Source organism: Varanus komodoensis, unplaced genomic scaffold (genome assembly GCF_004798865.1).
Source record: "Varanus komodoensis strain SLA01 unplaced genomic scaffold, ASM479886v1 scaffold4, whole genome shotgun sequence".
NCBI lineage: Eukaryota > Metazoa > Chordata > Lepidosauria > Squamata > Varanidae > Varanus > Varanus komodoensis.
In genome coordinates this window covers 15,490,731-15,505,253 of record NW_025335941.1, presented here as the reverse complement: position 1 = coordinate 15,505,253, position 14,523 = coordinate 15,490,731, and the positions used below count along the sequence as shown (strand labels likewise).

General features: G+C 40.5%; 1 protein-coding gene across 1 annotated transcript in view; it reads right to left on the bottom strand.

Moving 5' to 3' along the window:
• URB1 (URB1 ribosome biogenesis homolog) overlaps window positions 1-14,523 on the bottom strand; it is a 60,834-nt gene that overhangs the window by 17,525 nt on the left and 28,786 nt on the right. The window contains exons 18-28 of the mRNA XM_044442085.1: window positions 13,587-13,760; window positions 12,040-12,224; window positions 10,836-11,060; window positions 10,303-10,482; window positions 8,227-9,073; window positions 7,434-7,626; window positions 6,164-6,347; window positions 4,324-4,382; window positions 2,280-2,473; window positions 1,066-1,176; window positions 33-96 (exon numbers count right to left, since the gene is read on the bottom strand). Of these exons, the coding sequence (XP_044298020.1) occupies window positions 33-96; window positions 1,066-1,176; window positions 2,280-2,473; window positions 4,324-4,382; window positions 6,164-6,347; window positions 7,434-7,626; window positions 8,227-9,073; window positions 10,303-10,482; window positions 10,836-11,060; window positions 12,040-12,224; window positions 13,587-13,760 (2,416 nt within the window). The remainder of the gene's footprint in view (window positions 1-32; window positions 97-1,065; window positions 1,177-2,279; window positions 2,474-4,323; window positions 4,383-6,163; window positions 6,348-7,433; window positions 7,627-8,226; window positions 9,074-10,302; window positions 10,483-10,835; window positions 11,061-12,039; window positions 12,225-13,586; window positions 13,761-14,523) is intronic.

Sequence of the window (14,523 nt, the reverse complement as noted above, 5' to 3'; positions counted from 1 at the left end):
TCATCCATCACCTGAAAAGGCAGTCAACTAACCTGAAGTTTACAAGGCTTAGACCATTCTTCTCATACAATTTAAGTAGCAGCAGTATTTTCTGGTCTATGAAAGAAAGAAAGAGAGAGAGAGAGAGAGAGAGCGCACACTATAAATATGGCATATCCTGGAGTAACCCAAAATTTCTGAGCTTCAGAGCTTGGTCACATAAACAATAAGACAGGACTTCCATCTCTGAAGACAGGACTTCCATCACCTCAGACCCTTTTGGATGAAGGCAGTCCACTTTCGGCTGCAAGTCATCATCTAACAGCACAGCAAGTGGCTTGGGTGCCTCTCTGAAACAGTGCTGGCTTAAGCACATAAAGTGTCTGTACAACTGAATCAAACAAGACATTCCCCACCCCATCCAATGCCCACTAGACTACTGCTCAGTCTTTGCTTTATGCCAGGGTTACAGAATCTCAGGCTTGAGAGCCAAGTCTGGCCTGCCTGGAGAACCAACATGGCCCTCCCCACAATGGTCTAACCTTCACCATGAACCATGATTCTTTCATGGCTTCCTGATTTTTTTTCTGTTTCCCCCCATTCAAGTTACTGAACTTGCTCTCCTGTGACTGTTACTGCCAGTAAGTGCTTGAAGCTATAATAATTCTGTCCCTTGTGCTTTCAGACCTGCCCACCAGAGGCATGCAGCCTTCAAGACTCTGCCCAGACTGGACTGTGGCCCTTCTTTGTGTGACACAGCCACAGCTCCCATACCCAACACCTCTTTAGGCTCCCCAGCAGTCCTGCTATGCCTGACACCCTAGAAAGACATTGTCCCTTTTCCTTCTTTTATTTTTTCTAAATTCAATTTCTGAGAATAAAAAAAAACCTATTAGAAGGATTGATTTAAATAAACCCCTAAATCAGCAAATGATCGTCCTCTTAGTGCAGTTTCCAGTAGTTTTCTCAAATCATCCAGGAACTGCAACCAAATTGTCCAAACAACACATGGCACATATAATAGTCTGACCAACACATTAGACATTAAGGATTTTTTTCAAAGCTTTCAGGAATGAATAAACTCACCTGAAACACTCAGTGTCGCACCATAGGCTCCAAGCAGCACAGCAAAATGGTTACTCTCACAAACAGCAGGACATCCTTTTACTAGAGTCAACAGGACGTCCACTAATGCCTCTGAAGCAAAAGAAAAAAGACATTTCTTTTATCTTCCAAATGACTTAGTTGTCCCCTTGCCAAGCAATTTGAAAATATCAAGCTTGTTCCAGCAGTTCCTTGTGAGGATGACGTTGGGCACAAGCCGCTAGGAAATTCTCCAAAGCAAGCACTGCTGAGATCAACAGAGCACCACAAGAGCGCTATTATGTGCTCTTGCACAGTTCTCATTAACTTCAGCTGAGCTATGCAGGACAACTTCTGAGTGGATCAATACTGTGGACAACAAAATGGAAAGCACATTGTGACTAACATTTCATAATAATCCCTTTTACAGACTTCATTTGTTTTAAATAAGGTAAGCAAATATTTTCAATTCACAAAAGTTGTTTTCTTCTAGTTTGATGAAGAAGGTAAAAGGACATTTAATGGGCATGGTAAAACTTCTTATTACACTAACTCTGTTCACCTTTTGTGCAGAAATTAATTGGGACATGCTTGTTTTCACTTCTGCTCTCTAACCAATGTAACATGGGAAGCTGTAGGTCTCAGCACGGGTGCCAAATAATGGTTCTAGGGGCTGATTAATCAGCTCTGGGGCACCTCATTCCGGGCCCTTAAATTATACGAGGTAGCTCAGTGCCTTCTGATCTTCATTACTCTACCTACCCCTGCATCTGTAGTAGGCCAACATGCAATCCTACCCATGACTGGTCCATCTCATGCAAGAAGAAAGCTGAGTTTCTCAGGATTTTTATAGTGATTGTTGTTCTCTTACAATGACCTTGGGTCATCCAGGTTTGTTTAAACGCAAAGCAAAAACAGCTATAGAAAATAGTGTAAAACTGCTTCATAAATATACAGATGAACAAGAATTCTTACTTTTCTACTGAGTTTATCACTAACACACTGAACATAGAAAGCACAGATGACTTCTGAGCTGAAAAAAATCCAGTAGAAAAAATAGTAGTGGTAATAGAACAGAATAGCTAATTTTTAAAATTGTAACACTAAAATAATAGTCTTTCAGATACCACCTACATGTTTTCAAATCTGCTGTAAGTGGAAGGATTGAGAACAATTGAAAGAGAATCGAGACCAAGGGAAACAAAAGAGAAACAGACCTCTTGCATGAACATTCAGGTCATTCTCTTCTTGCGACTTCAGCATTGTTGACAGAAATAAAGAGTGCTGCGTGATCATCATATAAAGCACTGATAGCTTGACTAATCTCTGACTAAGAGAAACTTCTTTCCGGTACAACATATTTATTACTGCATTCAGAGTTTTCAGGAAATCCTGATCTTTATAACGGTACCTACACAACAGAAATTAAAAATATGTTATGACAAAGATCATGCAGTCTGCCTATAAAACAAATGAAGGAAAGAATTCTATATCCCAGATGCTGGCTTGGTTGGTGCACTATTTAGCTGTACTGTGTGATGTCCTTTAGGGTCAGCATTCCATCATGAGACACCCTCCAGATGTCTTAGGCTACAGCTCCCACTGGTCGTGATGGCTGGAGAGGATGGGAGTTGTAGTCAATACACCTGAAGGCATCAGGTTGCAGAAGACTTCATTAGAAGATAAAATAATATTAAAAAAAACTTAGAGAGTCAATGTGGTGCAGTGGTTAAGAGCATGGGACTGGGACTCAGGCAATTTTGGTTCTAGTCCCCACTTGGCCACAGAACCAACGGGGTGACTTTGGGCCAGCCAGACTCTCAGCCCAACCTACCTCAAGGGACTGTTGTGGGGATAAGACTGAGAGCAGGAAGAGCAGGAAGATGTAAGCCATCTTCGCTATCAGAAAAAAGCAGGATATAAATCGAATGAATGAATGAATGAATGGCAGTATTGAAGTCTGCCCACCAGTAAGAAACACCACTGGTGCAATAGGGAGCTAAAAGTTAAAAACAACAACCATAAATGCTCATTTGCAGAATGGGACAGATCAGTGGAGACTGCTGAAGGGAAGGGAACTCCACTGACTTGCCCAATCAGAAAGCAAGCATGTCCCCTTCTTTCTGGGATTACTTTGAGGACTGCCAGCTTTCTGTTGTGCAAGTGGTGTTCCTTGCTTCTGCACCAGATCAAGCAGGAGTTCAGTGGCAGCATTTGTGTTGTATAATATCTGCAATATGCTTAACTGGATTCTGTTCCAGGATATCCAAATGATCAAGCAGTAGCATTTGCTCATGCTTATTTTGCATAATCTACCCTGTTCCAAAGTTGAAGCTAATTGAAGAAGACAACAAACATGAGATAGATGGATTCCATAAAGGGAGCCACAGCCTTGAGTTTCCAAGAGCTGAACAGGGCTATCAAGGTCAGGACATTTTGAAGGGCACTCATTCTTAGTATTGCCATAAATTGGAGATGATATGACAGCATGTAACAACAACAACAACAACAACAACAACAACAACAACAACAGTGAGGCTTACGAATGAGTTTGAGCGAATGAGTAGAAGGAACAACCTGAGTGCTGGTATCCAAGCTGGAAAAGAAAGGTAAGTTGCAGCTACTTCCCGATCCACTGGGAATCTTGCTTACCCTGTCTCTAAATATTTTGTTAGGTATTCAAGCTTTTCTTTACAGCCAAGCCATAAGGGCTTAAAGGAAAAATTAAAACCTAAGATTCAACACCAGACCACCAATTCCGCACTTGTGCGGCGATCTTACATTCATGCAAAGTGCACTGCATGAGCCACACCAACACCACACAAGCTTTGTCTAAGGTGACTCCTCTAAGCGATGACTGTTCATAGGAATATTTAATTCCATGGTTATATCACTGTACAGGGGAAGAATTTTAGGAGAGTCTGTTTTGTTTAAATGGATTGAAATGGACCAATTCCAGCTGCAGTTCTTAAATCTACTAAAATTGAAGCACTCTCAGCCCAACAACAAAGAAGGAAATTCGAGTGGTTGGGACATTATTTTAGCATATCTGCATTCAATTGCATCCTCACTTTTGCACTTGGAATTTGTGCAGATATGATTTTAAATATATATATTCATAATAACAAATATGGGCTTTAGTGGTCACAAATATTCTGATGTCTGTACAGGCAGGAAGCATTTAGCATATTACAGACTCTGCACTGACACACAATTCTTTGTAACAGTACCAAACCAGTGATAACATCAGAGAAAGCTTACTTGAGCCCCATCTTCACAAAACTATGCCAGTCTTCTGGAACTACTTCAGTTACTGAGCTCTGGATAGACAGGAAACAGCAACACGACGTTTATATACCGTTATATATGGAAGTGGGGGTAGAGAGAGAAAACTGATACTCCTGTAACTCCTGCTTCCCTATTTGGAAAATAACTCGGAATAAAAAGACATTTGTAAAGTAAGGTGGATTTCAAAAACAAACACATGCATTTCTAACTTGGGGTTAGGCAAACTGGTATTTTCCACACACTCTGAGCTCCTATTTCCATATGTTAGTCACCATGGCTAATGATTAGGGATTATGGGAGGTATAGTTCAAAACTTTTGGCGGACACGAGGGTGCAGGCATAGGTTTAGCAGTCGGACCTCAAAAGAAGCCTGATATGTCACTGATAGCACCACATACATCTTTTAGTTTATATTTAGACCATACTATGAACTATATTTTAGTTGAAACAAAATTCTATTGAAAACAATTGGTTTTATTTACTAATAAAAGTGTTCAGCATCATTGGTGTTCATCTAACCCAAATACTATCCAATCTGATTCAGTAAAGATACATATAAGCAGAAGTACCTTCTGCATGTGGATCCCTTCACTAAAAGATGCATAATCTTTCTGGATCCATTGACCACATTGGTGGTATGATGGAACCCTGAACGGCACATGGTTGTGCAGAAACACAGATGTAATTCTTTCCAGTTTTGTCACTTTCCTACCATGCAAAACAAAACTCTGCATGTCTACTTACAAGAAAGCTCCAGTGAAATGGATTTCAGTCATGCAAAGAACAGCTCGGTTCCATGCACTCCTACTCAGAAACAGACACTGGGGTCATATAATGGAGAAAGTTTTCTTTGGCTAAGCTGGAATCCCTTATCTATCTAAAGCTTTTATATACTGCCCTTCACTAAAAAGTCCTCCGATCCACGATAAATAGCCTGTTAAAGAGCAGGGCATTTAAACCTTAAATTTCTCTCAACTCTGATCACCAGCTGGAGAGAACAACAGGCTTTCACAGTTTACTGTTCCACTGCCCAGCAACTTTTCACAGTGGCCTCCCCCCACCCCAGGGTCCAGCTAAACAGGTGAGCTTTAGAGAAAAGCCAAGTAGAGGCATGTAGGTCATATCTTGTGCCCCCGCGCCGCCTTAGCTAAATCAGAATCCATGCACGTAATAATCTTGTCTTTCTTCACAAATTCAAAGCAGCTAACACTGATAAATATTAAGAATAGCCATAACACAAAACAACAAGAAAAAGCATGTTAGTATCTTTCATCACTGGAATGAAACCTACATAGAGGTCTGAAGACTTTCCCTCCCTCTCATTCTAAAGAAAATGCTGTGTGATTTAGCACCCCTTCTTTCATCAAAAAGTCTTACGTGAAAGGCACAATTCTGTGTAAGCATTTTGTAATGTGTGACATTGCCCGAAAATAATAACGTTCTAATAGAACACAAACTTCAGAGCAATTCCTTCTGAATGGTCATGCACCACTGGAAAGTCATTTGGTAAGGAGGTAACAAGGCACAAATGGTGGAAAGGGGCTTAACATTTAGAAAAATGGAATTAAAGAGTATAATCATGCTCCCCATAATTCTATCAGAGAGGTATATATATCTAAGGATACCATAAGAGAATGAACAGAGTAATCTTATAAAAGATGTGTACATTCATGTACAACTGCTTGTGCACAAGCACCCCCTACTGGTCAAGCTACTGAAGTTCAGTCCACCCTTCAACATCTGCTCTACTCGATATCTCACCACCCTATAAATAGGTATACAATAAAGGGGAAGAAAAACACCCAGTCCTCACTGCTAATTTCTCCAGCCTTGACAGCATAGTCCTCTCAGTTTCTAGGCATGCTTCTTGTTCTTTGCTACTGCTGTAAGTGAGGATCAGCCATTTTATACAGGCAGCTAGCAGGCATTTTTTCCATGCCTGCAACTTTTCTGCAGAACTCCCGAAGGCTCTTGATACAGCATCAGCAACCTCCCAGCTGCAGGGAATTGGAAAAAAGCAAATTAGTGCCATCTGTGCGCTCCTTTCCACTGTTCCCTGTTGTACCTTTTAAGCTTTTAACTAAGGAAAGGGAAACATTCATTACTTGCTAGAGCTGGAAAGTCAGCCATTTCATTCCTTTCTCACACTCCAAGAGCCATAATGTGCCACCCAGTGGAAATACAGCCCTGCCAGCTGGCCTACTGAGACCAGCGTGATCTGTGAGGCACCAAAAGGCAGCTTTTCCCAACCTGGTGCCCTTCCAGATGTGTTGCACTGCAATTCTCATAACTCCCAACACATCTGGAGGATATTAGATTGGGTTTCAAGGAGTCATATCAGCACTAGACCAAATGGGCTGAAATAGTTTTCAGTTCAGAGAAGCAACTAGTAGGTAAAGAATGCCCACCACATACAGTTCTGTTGATTCATCTCTCATCTTTCAGATTTCAGTCTTTAGCCTATTTAAAATGCTAGAAAGTGTAATGTCTTTGGTTCAGTTCAAACACAATGCTAAAGCTGGTTTGACCAAGTTCTGTGCTTCCTCTGCTCCCTCCCCAGCTCTGACTTCTTCCATCAGCAGATCGTTATTACATCTAAATCAGGCCAAGGATGGTTCGAACAAATTATAGCTTGCCCACAAACCAATTAGGCTATGAAAATAACATAAAAAACACATCCATCTAAACCTGGTCCAAGTTGTTTCCCTGCTTTAGTCAACACCTAGAAATAAAGCAATTTTCCCAGCTCATCCTAGTTTACTGGCAATGCAGCTTTTTCTTTTAAGCTCAACTTCTGTCTCAGAGTTTGGGTCCTCTACACCAACCACTTAGCTTATTTTGATTGCTACCTCTCTCCCTAACTCTTGCTTATGATCTTCACCTATGTACCACCTTGTCTCTTAGCCAATCAGAAGGGCAGTAGCTTTGCTAAACTTCTAGTTCCCATAGTAATTATCCCCCTCCCCAAGTTTCAGTTTCCTGGACTATCCTTTCAAATCTCCTAGAAAGATAAGTCTCTATACCAGAAAACAAAATGGCTAGACGGCTTTACTCTTTCACTTTTATAAATTAAGTGGGCTTACTATTCATGACTTCCTTCTGACTCAAGGGCGACAGGTAATTTTTCTGTTAGGTAAATGAATGCCTCTGTTTCTGAAGGTGGAAGCAGCTTGGAAAGAACCTGACATTCCTCAGTGAATGGCTGTGATGAACCTCTGTTCAGAGCGATGTCTAGAAGTTCTGACCACAAAGCATCTCGCAAGGTAGACGTAACAGCTGAAGAGACACAACAACAAGAAAGAGCAATGCAAAACAGTCAGAGGGATGGCCTGATTATGTCAGCATTCTATAGCCCTTTAAGTTCTATGTGAGGATGTGTGTACCAGGAGCCACTATAACAGTTTCAGTCTTCAGAATGACGTACCAAGTAGCTACTGAGCTCAAGATAGACATCTACCTGCCAAGATAGAGATCACAACATGTAAAGTACATGTTGCTTGGGAATGGTAAGCATTTCTGTCTGAAAATGGTAATCATACCAAAATTAACATTGAAGTGCTCCAAGAAAAAGCCCTGATTAAAAGTTTCTTGCATTACATATTACAGGTATATACACATATGCCTAGACTAGTTGAATGTCTTGTAAATAAAAATTAAAAATGGAGGAAAAAGCCCTATTTTTCAGTAATAAAGGAAATGGATTTTTTAAAAAATGAGTTAGTTCACTTATTCAAACAGTAGACAACATTTTAAAACTAAAAGCCCCAAAAGCTGTATTCACAACTTCACCTCACAAACATATACTGATGGTACAAAATGATTACAGTCCCTTAAGAATGCAATGTGAAAGTTCTTCTATAAACGGGCCACTTTTACCTTGTGCAAAAGTATGCTGCTTTTGACAGTCCAAGTATGTATTGATCAGTGGCAGAAAAAGGCTCACATTCTTTTTCAAGAGTTTGCCAGTACCATGATTCAGACACCAAAGCTCAAACTGCAGCAAGTGAGTACGACAATACCGAATCAACAAAGCCACGATGGAAAGGGATGTTTCTGTTGAATGCTGAAGACAGAAGAGCTGCACGTCCACTCCAACAGCCTGGGCAAAGACGGGCTCTTTCTGTATCACATGCATGAACACCCTCTCCAGCTCCTTCGTGGCTGCCGTAGACAAAAGAATACCCATCCCTTGAATGTGCTCTCTTGAAAAGAAGAGGTCTCCCTTCAAAGATCCTTTTTGGTAGCTTTCGGTGAGGAGCTGCATCAAAGTCTCTCCATAAGTACTCAAACATATTTTTTTTCCTGAATCAGTTTCAGATTCCTTCATGGTCAGGTTTGCTCTAGGAAGCTGCAGGAGAGCCAATGTAACTTCTTTTAGCTGTTGTGCATCCAAGTAAGTATAGAGTTCTTGCAATGCCTCCATCTGTTGTGACCTTTTGGAAGATACTTTGCACCCTTCCTGTCTACTGGGGTGCAGTTCCTCCAACACAGTTTTAGTGATGGTTTCAAAATACTTAGAGAACACTTCCAGTTGATTCTTGGGTTGCAGTAGTGGGCAACTCATCTTCAGCAACTCAAGAATGCCATGATTTAGGTGAATGGAAAGCAGTTTCACTTTTACTGGACTTAAATTGTGCGGGGGAAGAGAACGTTGTTCTACAGCCAAGAACCAATTCTCCAATGTAGGGTGTTTGAAGACTAAAGAAAATAACTCTTCCAGTATCTGCAAAGGAGAAATTTACAATAAAAGGTAGACATATGAAGAAGCCTATTGATGGCCCATTCAGTTGAGCAACTTTAAGCAGATGCCTCAAGCAGCCCACAAGCTGGGTGCACAGGCTTGCACCCTCCTTTGGGTGCCTCCTCTGCTCCAGGAAATGGGATTTCTGGACACTACGTGTAGCCAGCATGACTAGTAGCTACTGAGGCTTTTTACCATGAATTTGTCTACTGCCCCTTTAAATGGCAACCAAGCTGGTGACATCGCCACCTCTTGTGGTGGTGAATTCCATAAAGAAGCTACCTACTGTGTGAAGTTCTTCCTTTTTCCTGAACTGAAGCTTTTGCCAATCAGTTTTGGTAGATGATCCCACCTTCTGGTATCATGGGGAAGGGAAAAAAACCCCTCCCAAGCTACTTTCTACAAGCAGGGGTATGATTTTATAAACCACTATTATATCCTTTCTTACTCGTTCTCTTTCCTAAGTTTAAAAAACAGCTGCAATATCTGAAGCCTTCCCTTGCAGGACAGCTCCTCCAATACCCCTAAAATTTTGCTTTCCTTTTTCTGTACCATTTCCCACTCTATATCATTAGTGGCCTTTGAGCACATTACCAGTCATTACCCAAACAAGCTAACTACATCCCTGGAAAAAGCTGCAGTGGCAAACATTTTCAGTAAAACCGAAAAAGCAATTTAATTATACTACCGAGGAAGCAGAGGCATGTGCAATTCCTGTCCACCACTGGCCTCTCCCCAGTCCTCTGATGGCAAAAGCTGTCTGCTCCCTCAGAGAGCTGCTCCTGTTTTAAGGTTCAGGGAAGTTATGTTACGAAAAAATGGAATGAGCTGCTGCTACAGAAAAAAAAATCTGTATGGAAATGAAGGTGCTTAATTAAGAGACACTGTCTTACTACCCATAGCAGGCTTCCCCAACCTGGACTGCATCTCACATCATGATCTGGCTGGGAATGATGGGAGTTGAAGCCAACTATGTCTGGAGGGCACCAGGAGGGAGAAGGATACTCTAAAGGATTTCATCGCATCTAAAATACCAAAGTGCAAGGAGAATTGGATCATTTTCCTACTTGCATGGCTTTTCACTTCATTAAGTAAACATAATTTAAACAGAAACAAAAGTTGCTTTTTCAGCTTTAATTAGTTCTGTGAGATTGTTGAAATATTGTTCCCTCTGCCCCCAGGACAAATTAATCACAAAGAAATATTAATACCTCATCATTTCCACTTTTTCCTGCTGTCTCAGACTCTTCATTCACAAAAAGGTCAGATCCAGCTTGTGTATTTTCGTGTACCTGCACACTACACAATTCTCTATCACCACCTTTGTGCAACAGGCTCTTCAGAAGGTCCACAAAAAGAGTGAGAAGGGAAATACCAGGATTTTTGCCAAACTGTTGGAGAATAACATATTGCAGGATGAAAAAAGGTTTAGAAAAAAGGCTGAACAAAGAAACTCCGTATTTGTACTCCACCTGAAGGTCATGTCTACCACATATAGTACAAAATGTTTTGGGTATGCAGACACAACATAGGGGATATATAACATGTATATTCTGCAATATGCATCATGAAGGCTGTGGAGACAAGATTGGAGATACTTTTCAGCTGCTTCTATGTACAGTGGCAAAACACAGGCTTACTGCCATATAAATGTGTGAAGAGGGAGTAAGAAATTTGTGACTGGGATCACAAAAGGCAAAGATTGCTTAGGAAAAGGTACAGGAGAAAGCACAAAAGTTCTTACATTGCTGAAATTTTCCACTGTGGTTTTTAGGTAAAGCAGAACATGCTTTGAAGCCAACAAAAGCTGCTGAGGTTGAAGCTGCAAAATAGCTTCATTTAACTTCTCTTTCATGGTCACTTCTAACAAACCAACAACACCTTTCTGGTAAGTATTCTTCAGCAGGGTGGAAAATGAGGGATCTGATGGCAGGAATTCATCTTTGCACATGTTTTCCCCTTGCTGGAACTGTTTTAAAACCAAAAACAAATACAAAAACACTCTTAAAGATAACTGAGGGAACATCATCCATGCCTGAGCTATGGCACTGATGAGGACCACAAAATGGAATAAGCATAAAACAGCTTTTCTCAACTTGGCATCTTCCAAAAGTTATGAACCACAACTCCCAGAATTCCTGACAATTGCCCATACCAACTGTGGCTGGTGGAAAATGAAGTCCAAAATATCTGTAAAGCACAGGGTTGGTGAAGGCTAGCATGAAATCATGCTATTGACAATCTAATTCTGGTTCCTGTTGAACTTCCCTGCCTGTGTCTCCCTGTTTGCTTTTCTTGAGATATACCTACTTGACAGGGCTTTTCAGTGGTGATACTGCTAAATTCCTCTCACTCACCTCCTCCCTTTCAGTCTTTCATCAGAAGGTAAAGCAACTTATTCTTAAGCTAACTTTTAAGGAATTGTGTGCTTTAAATAATATTTTGTTTCTTCATCATGTGGCCTTTTGCTGATTACAACTGTAGTAAATATGTAATTTTAACACTGGTTCTTTGATATTGTATTTCTGTGTTTTTACTGTAAGCTAGTATGAGTATTACTGTAACAGGAACGCAGGGCACAACTTTTCAAAATAAAACAAAAAAACAGTTCCAACATATACGAAAGCCAGAGTGGTTTGGTGGTTAGAGAGTTGCACTGGAGACCCAGGTGCTCACTGGGTGACTTTGGGCCAGTTACAAACTGCCAACCTAGCCTTCCTCACAGGACGGTTGAGATGATACAGTGGAGCTCTGTAAGCTGTCTTGCGTTCCTCACAAAAGGAAAAAAGACGCCATACACGTGCATACTGAGATGCCAGTGAGACAGAAGTTCAAATACTATAACCAAACCAGTGGGCAATATATTTGGAGTCACAGTTCCCTTGCATATGGAGCTAAAATGTGAATTACTACCAAACGAAGCATATTCCATTTTCTGTGTCACTTACCAAGGTTTCCTTAGCTTGCTGTGGTATCCAAAGACTGTAGTAATGCCTGAAGAGATAGAGCTGAGGACAGACAGACGGGAGCTCTTTATCATATTGCTGAAACATCAAACAAAGGGCCAAGGGGTCTCTCTGAGAATGTAGGAGGTCAGTGTAAATGGCAATGAGATACTCCACTATGCTTTCTCCTGTTCAGATGAAAAAAAGAAACCAGATTGGGTCTTTTGGCTTCTGACACTAGAATATTGGCAAAGCCAAATACACAGAACATGATCAAATATCCTCATTCAGGGAGGAAATAAGGATTTTCTCATATGAATACATCTGTGGTATCATAACTTTTGTTTTTAAAGGAGAAGTTATGTAGACATACTGAACTCAACTGAGCATGTAAGCCCTGGAAAATGTCAGTGCTGATTCAATGGCTTAAAGCACCCACACTCCCGAGCAATTCAAGACCTTGTGAAAACCCTATGGCATTGTGAGACGAATGGAAACTTTTCAGGACCCATCCAGCATAAGAACTATATTCCACATTACTTCAGGCATGCCTCCATCCAGAACACTATTTGTAGTACTTAGGAGTTATGTGAAGACTTTGAGTGGGTTTATGACAATGCTTCTTAAAATGTCAAGCCATGCAAGTTCCCTGAGAAATAGACACTGTTCATATACAGGATTTTCTGCTGGGGAAAATCCTAAACAGATTCCACTTCAATGTTCCCTCCTGGTTCTTTTTTTCTTACAAAATAGGCTTAATTAGAACAGGATTTAGATTAATCAATTTCAATCCAATCTAATGTAGCCCTTAAGAAATAGGCAGGATTCAGTCTGCAGCAGTGAAAACCAGACTGGACTACTTCACTTCACAGTTTCAAGTCATTGACATAGTTTCTTTCCCTGAGCAATGACTGCAAGTACAATCAAAACTGCTGTCTGCTTTCAATGTTTAGACTCCTAGAAAAGGGCCAAACCAACTAGTAAACCTCTATGAGCTGACAGGAGATGTTTGTGCCTATGTGCTACTATAACTTTCCTTCACAAAAAAGGTAGGACAATCACTCTTCATTCCATCATACAGAAGATGATGTTTTCCCCAAATCCTGACACTTTTTCTCAAACTGTGGATTGCTGTGAATGAGTAGGAGTCAATGAGCAGGCTCCCAATCACTAGCTCATCACCACTGTGCTAAACATCCCACAGATCTCTGTGTTGTTCAACTTGCCATGCAAACCTTGAACTTGGGGTGTTGGGGGAGGATCCGGAGTTGGAAACGATGTTTAAAGACATAATTTTAAGACATTAGTTTAAAGACACAAATATTTATGAACTTCCTAGGCATCTAAGATGTACATTTAAAAATACATATGGGACATTAAAGATGCAAGTAGGGAATCCCCACAAAGCAGTAAGTGTGTTTCAGCGACCCTGCAGTTTAAAGCTTCATCCATGAGGACCAAAACTCATATTCCTAATGAGAACTCAGAGGAAAGCTCGGCAAATATTATTAAGCATTAGGCATTTAAAATAAAAAGTAGCAAATAAATACCTCTTGCATTTTCATCAGCTTCGAGAAGCAACTTATTCCTGGCTTCTAAGGATGCTGGGACAACAGCACTGAATGGAAACGTGCTCACAATCATGTCTTCGTTTAAGGTAAATCCAATTTCTTCATTTAAGCCTTCACTGCCCTCCACAAGGACATCAATCATATCCAAAACATCTAGTTTAAGAAGTTAAAAACTAGTTTAGGAAGATGGTTGTTTCAAGGACCAAATTGTCAATAGGAGCAGAAGAAAAGGATCTCAGATAAGTAACACTGTGCAAAAGTAGTAACAATTTGTAGTAACAATAATATTCATACACATTCATCCTTAATATGCAAATGAAGCATACACGACAATCCAGCAAAGTTCTATTTTATAATAGCATGCTGCACACAACATTTCATTTGTATCCTTTCGTTCATCCTGAGAAACTTGCTACTATCAGCTGCCATTTTTTAAAATATAGCAAATTATATTACTGTGAAGAGAAGACACGACAGGATATTCTAGCAACTAACACAAGGAAGTCTTACATTCGGCATCTATTAAAAAGTAATGTTTCCTATAGCAAGTATGCTGGTCTATTTATTTTAAATAAATGGAGTTAGCAATTGGTAGGAAGACTCGCTGGCTCCATTGAGACATCACTCCAAAACTGAGTTAAGGGCTACAATTACGGCTTGCTGTGGTATGTGAATTGGCAAACTAGTGTCAGCAACCTGAATTAACTATGGTTTAGTAGAGCGTCTGTCTGACAAACAACTTTAGCTATTGTCCTGCTTCTGGAGGTTACTGCACCAGTGAGATGGGATTGCTTAGGAACATATGAAGCTGAGAAGACAGAAAACTAAAGCAGAGAAACAGCTCTACACCATCACTTGCTTACTCATTTTTCAACCATGGTTTCAATCAGAGGTGGGAAACTTACAGCCCTCCAGA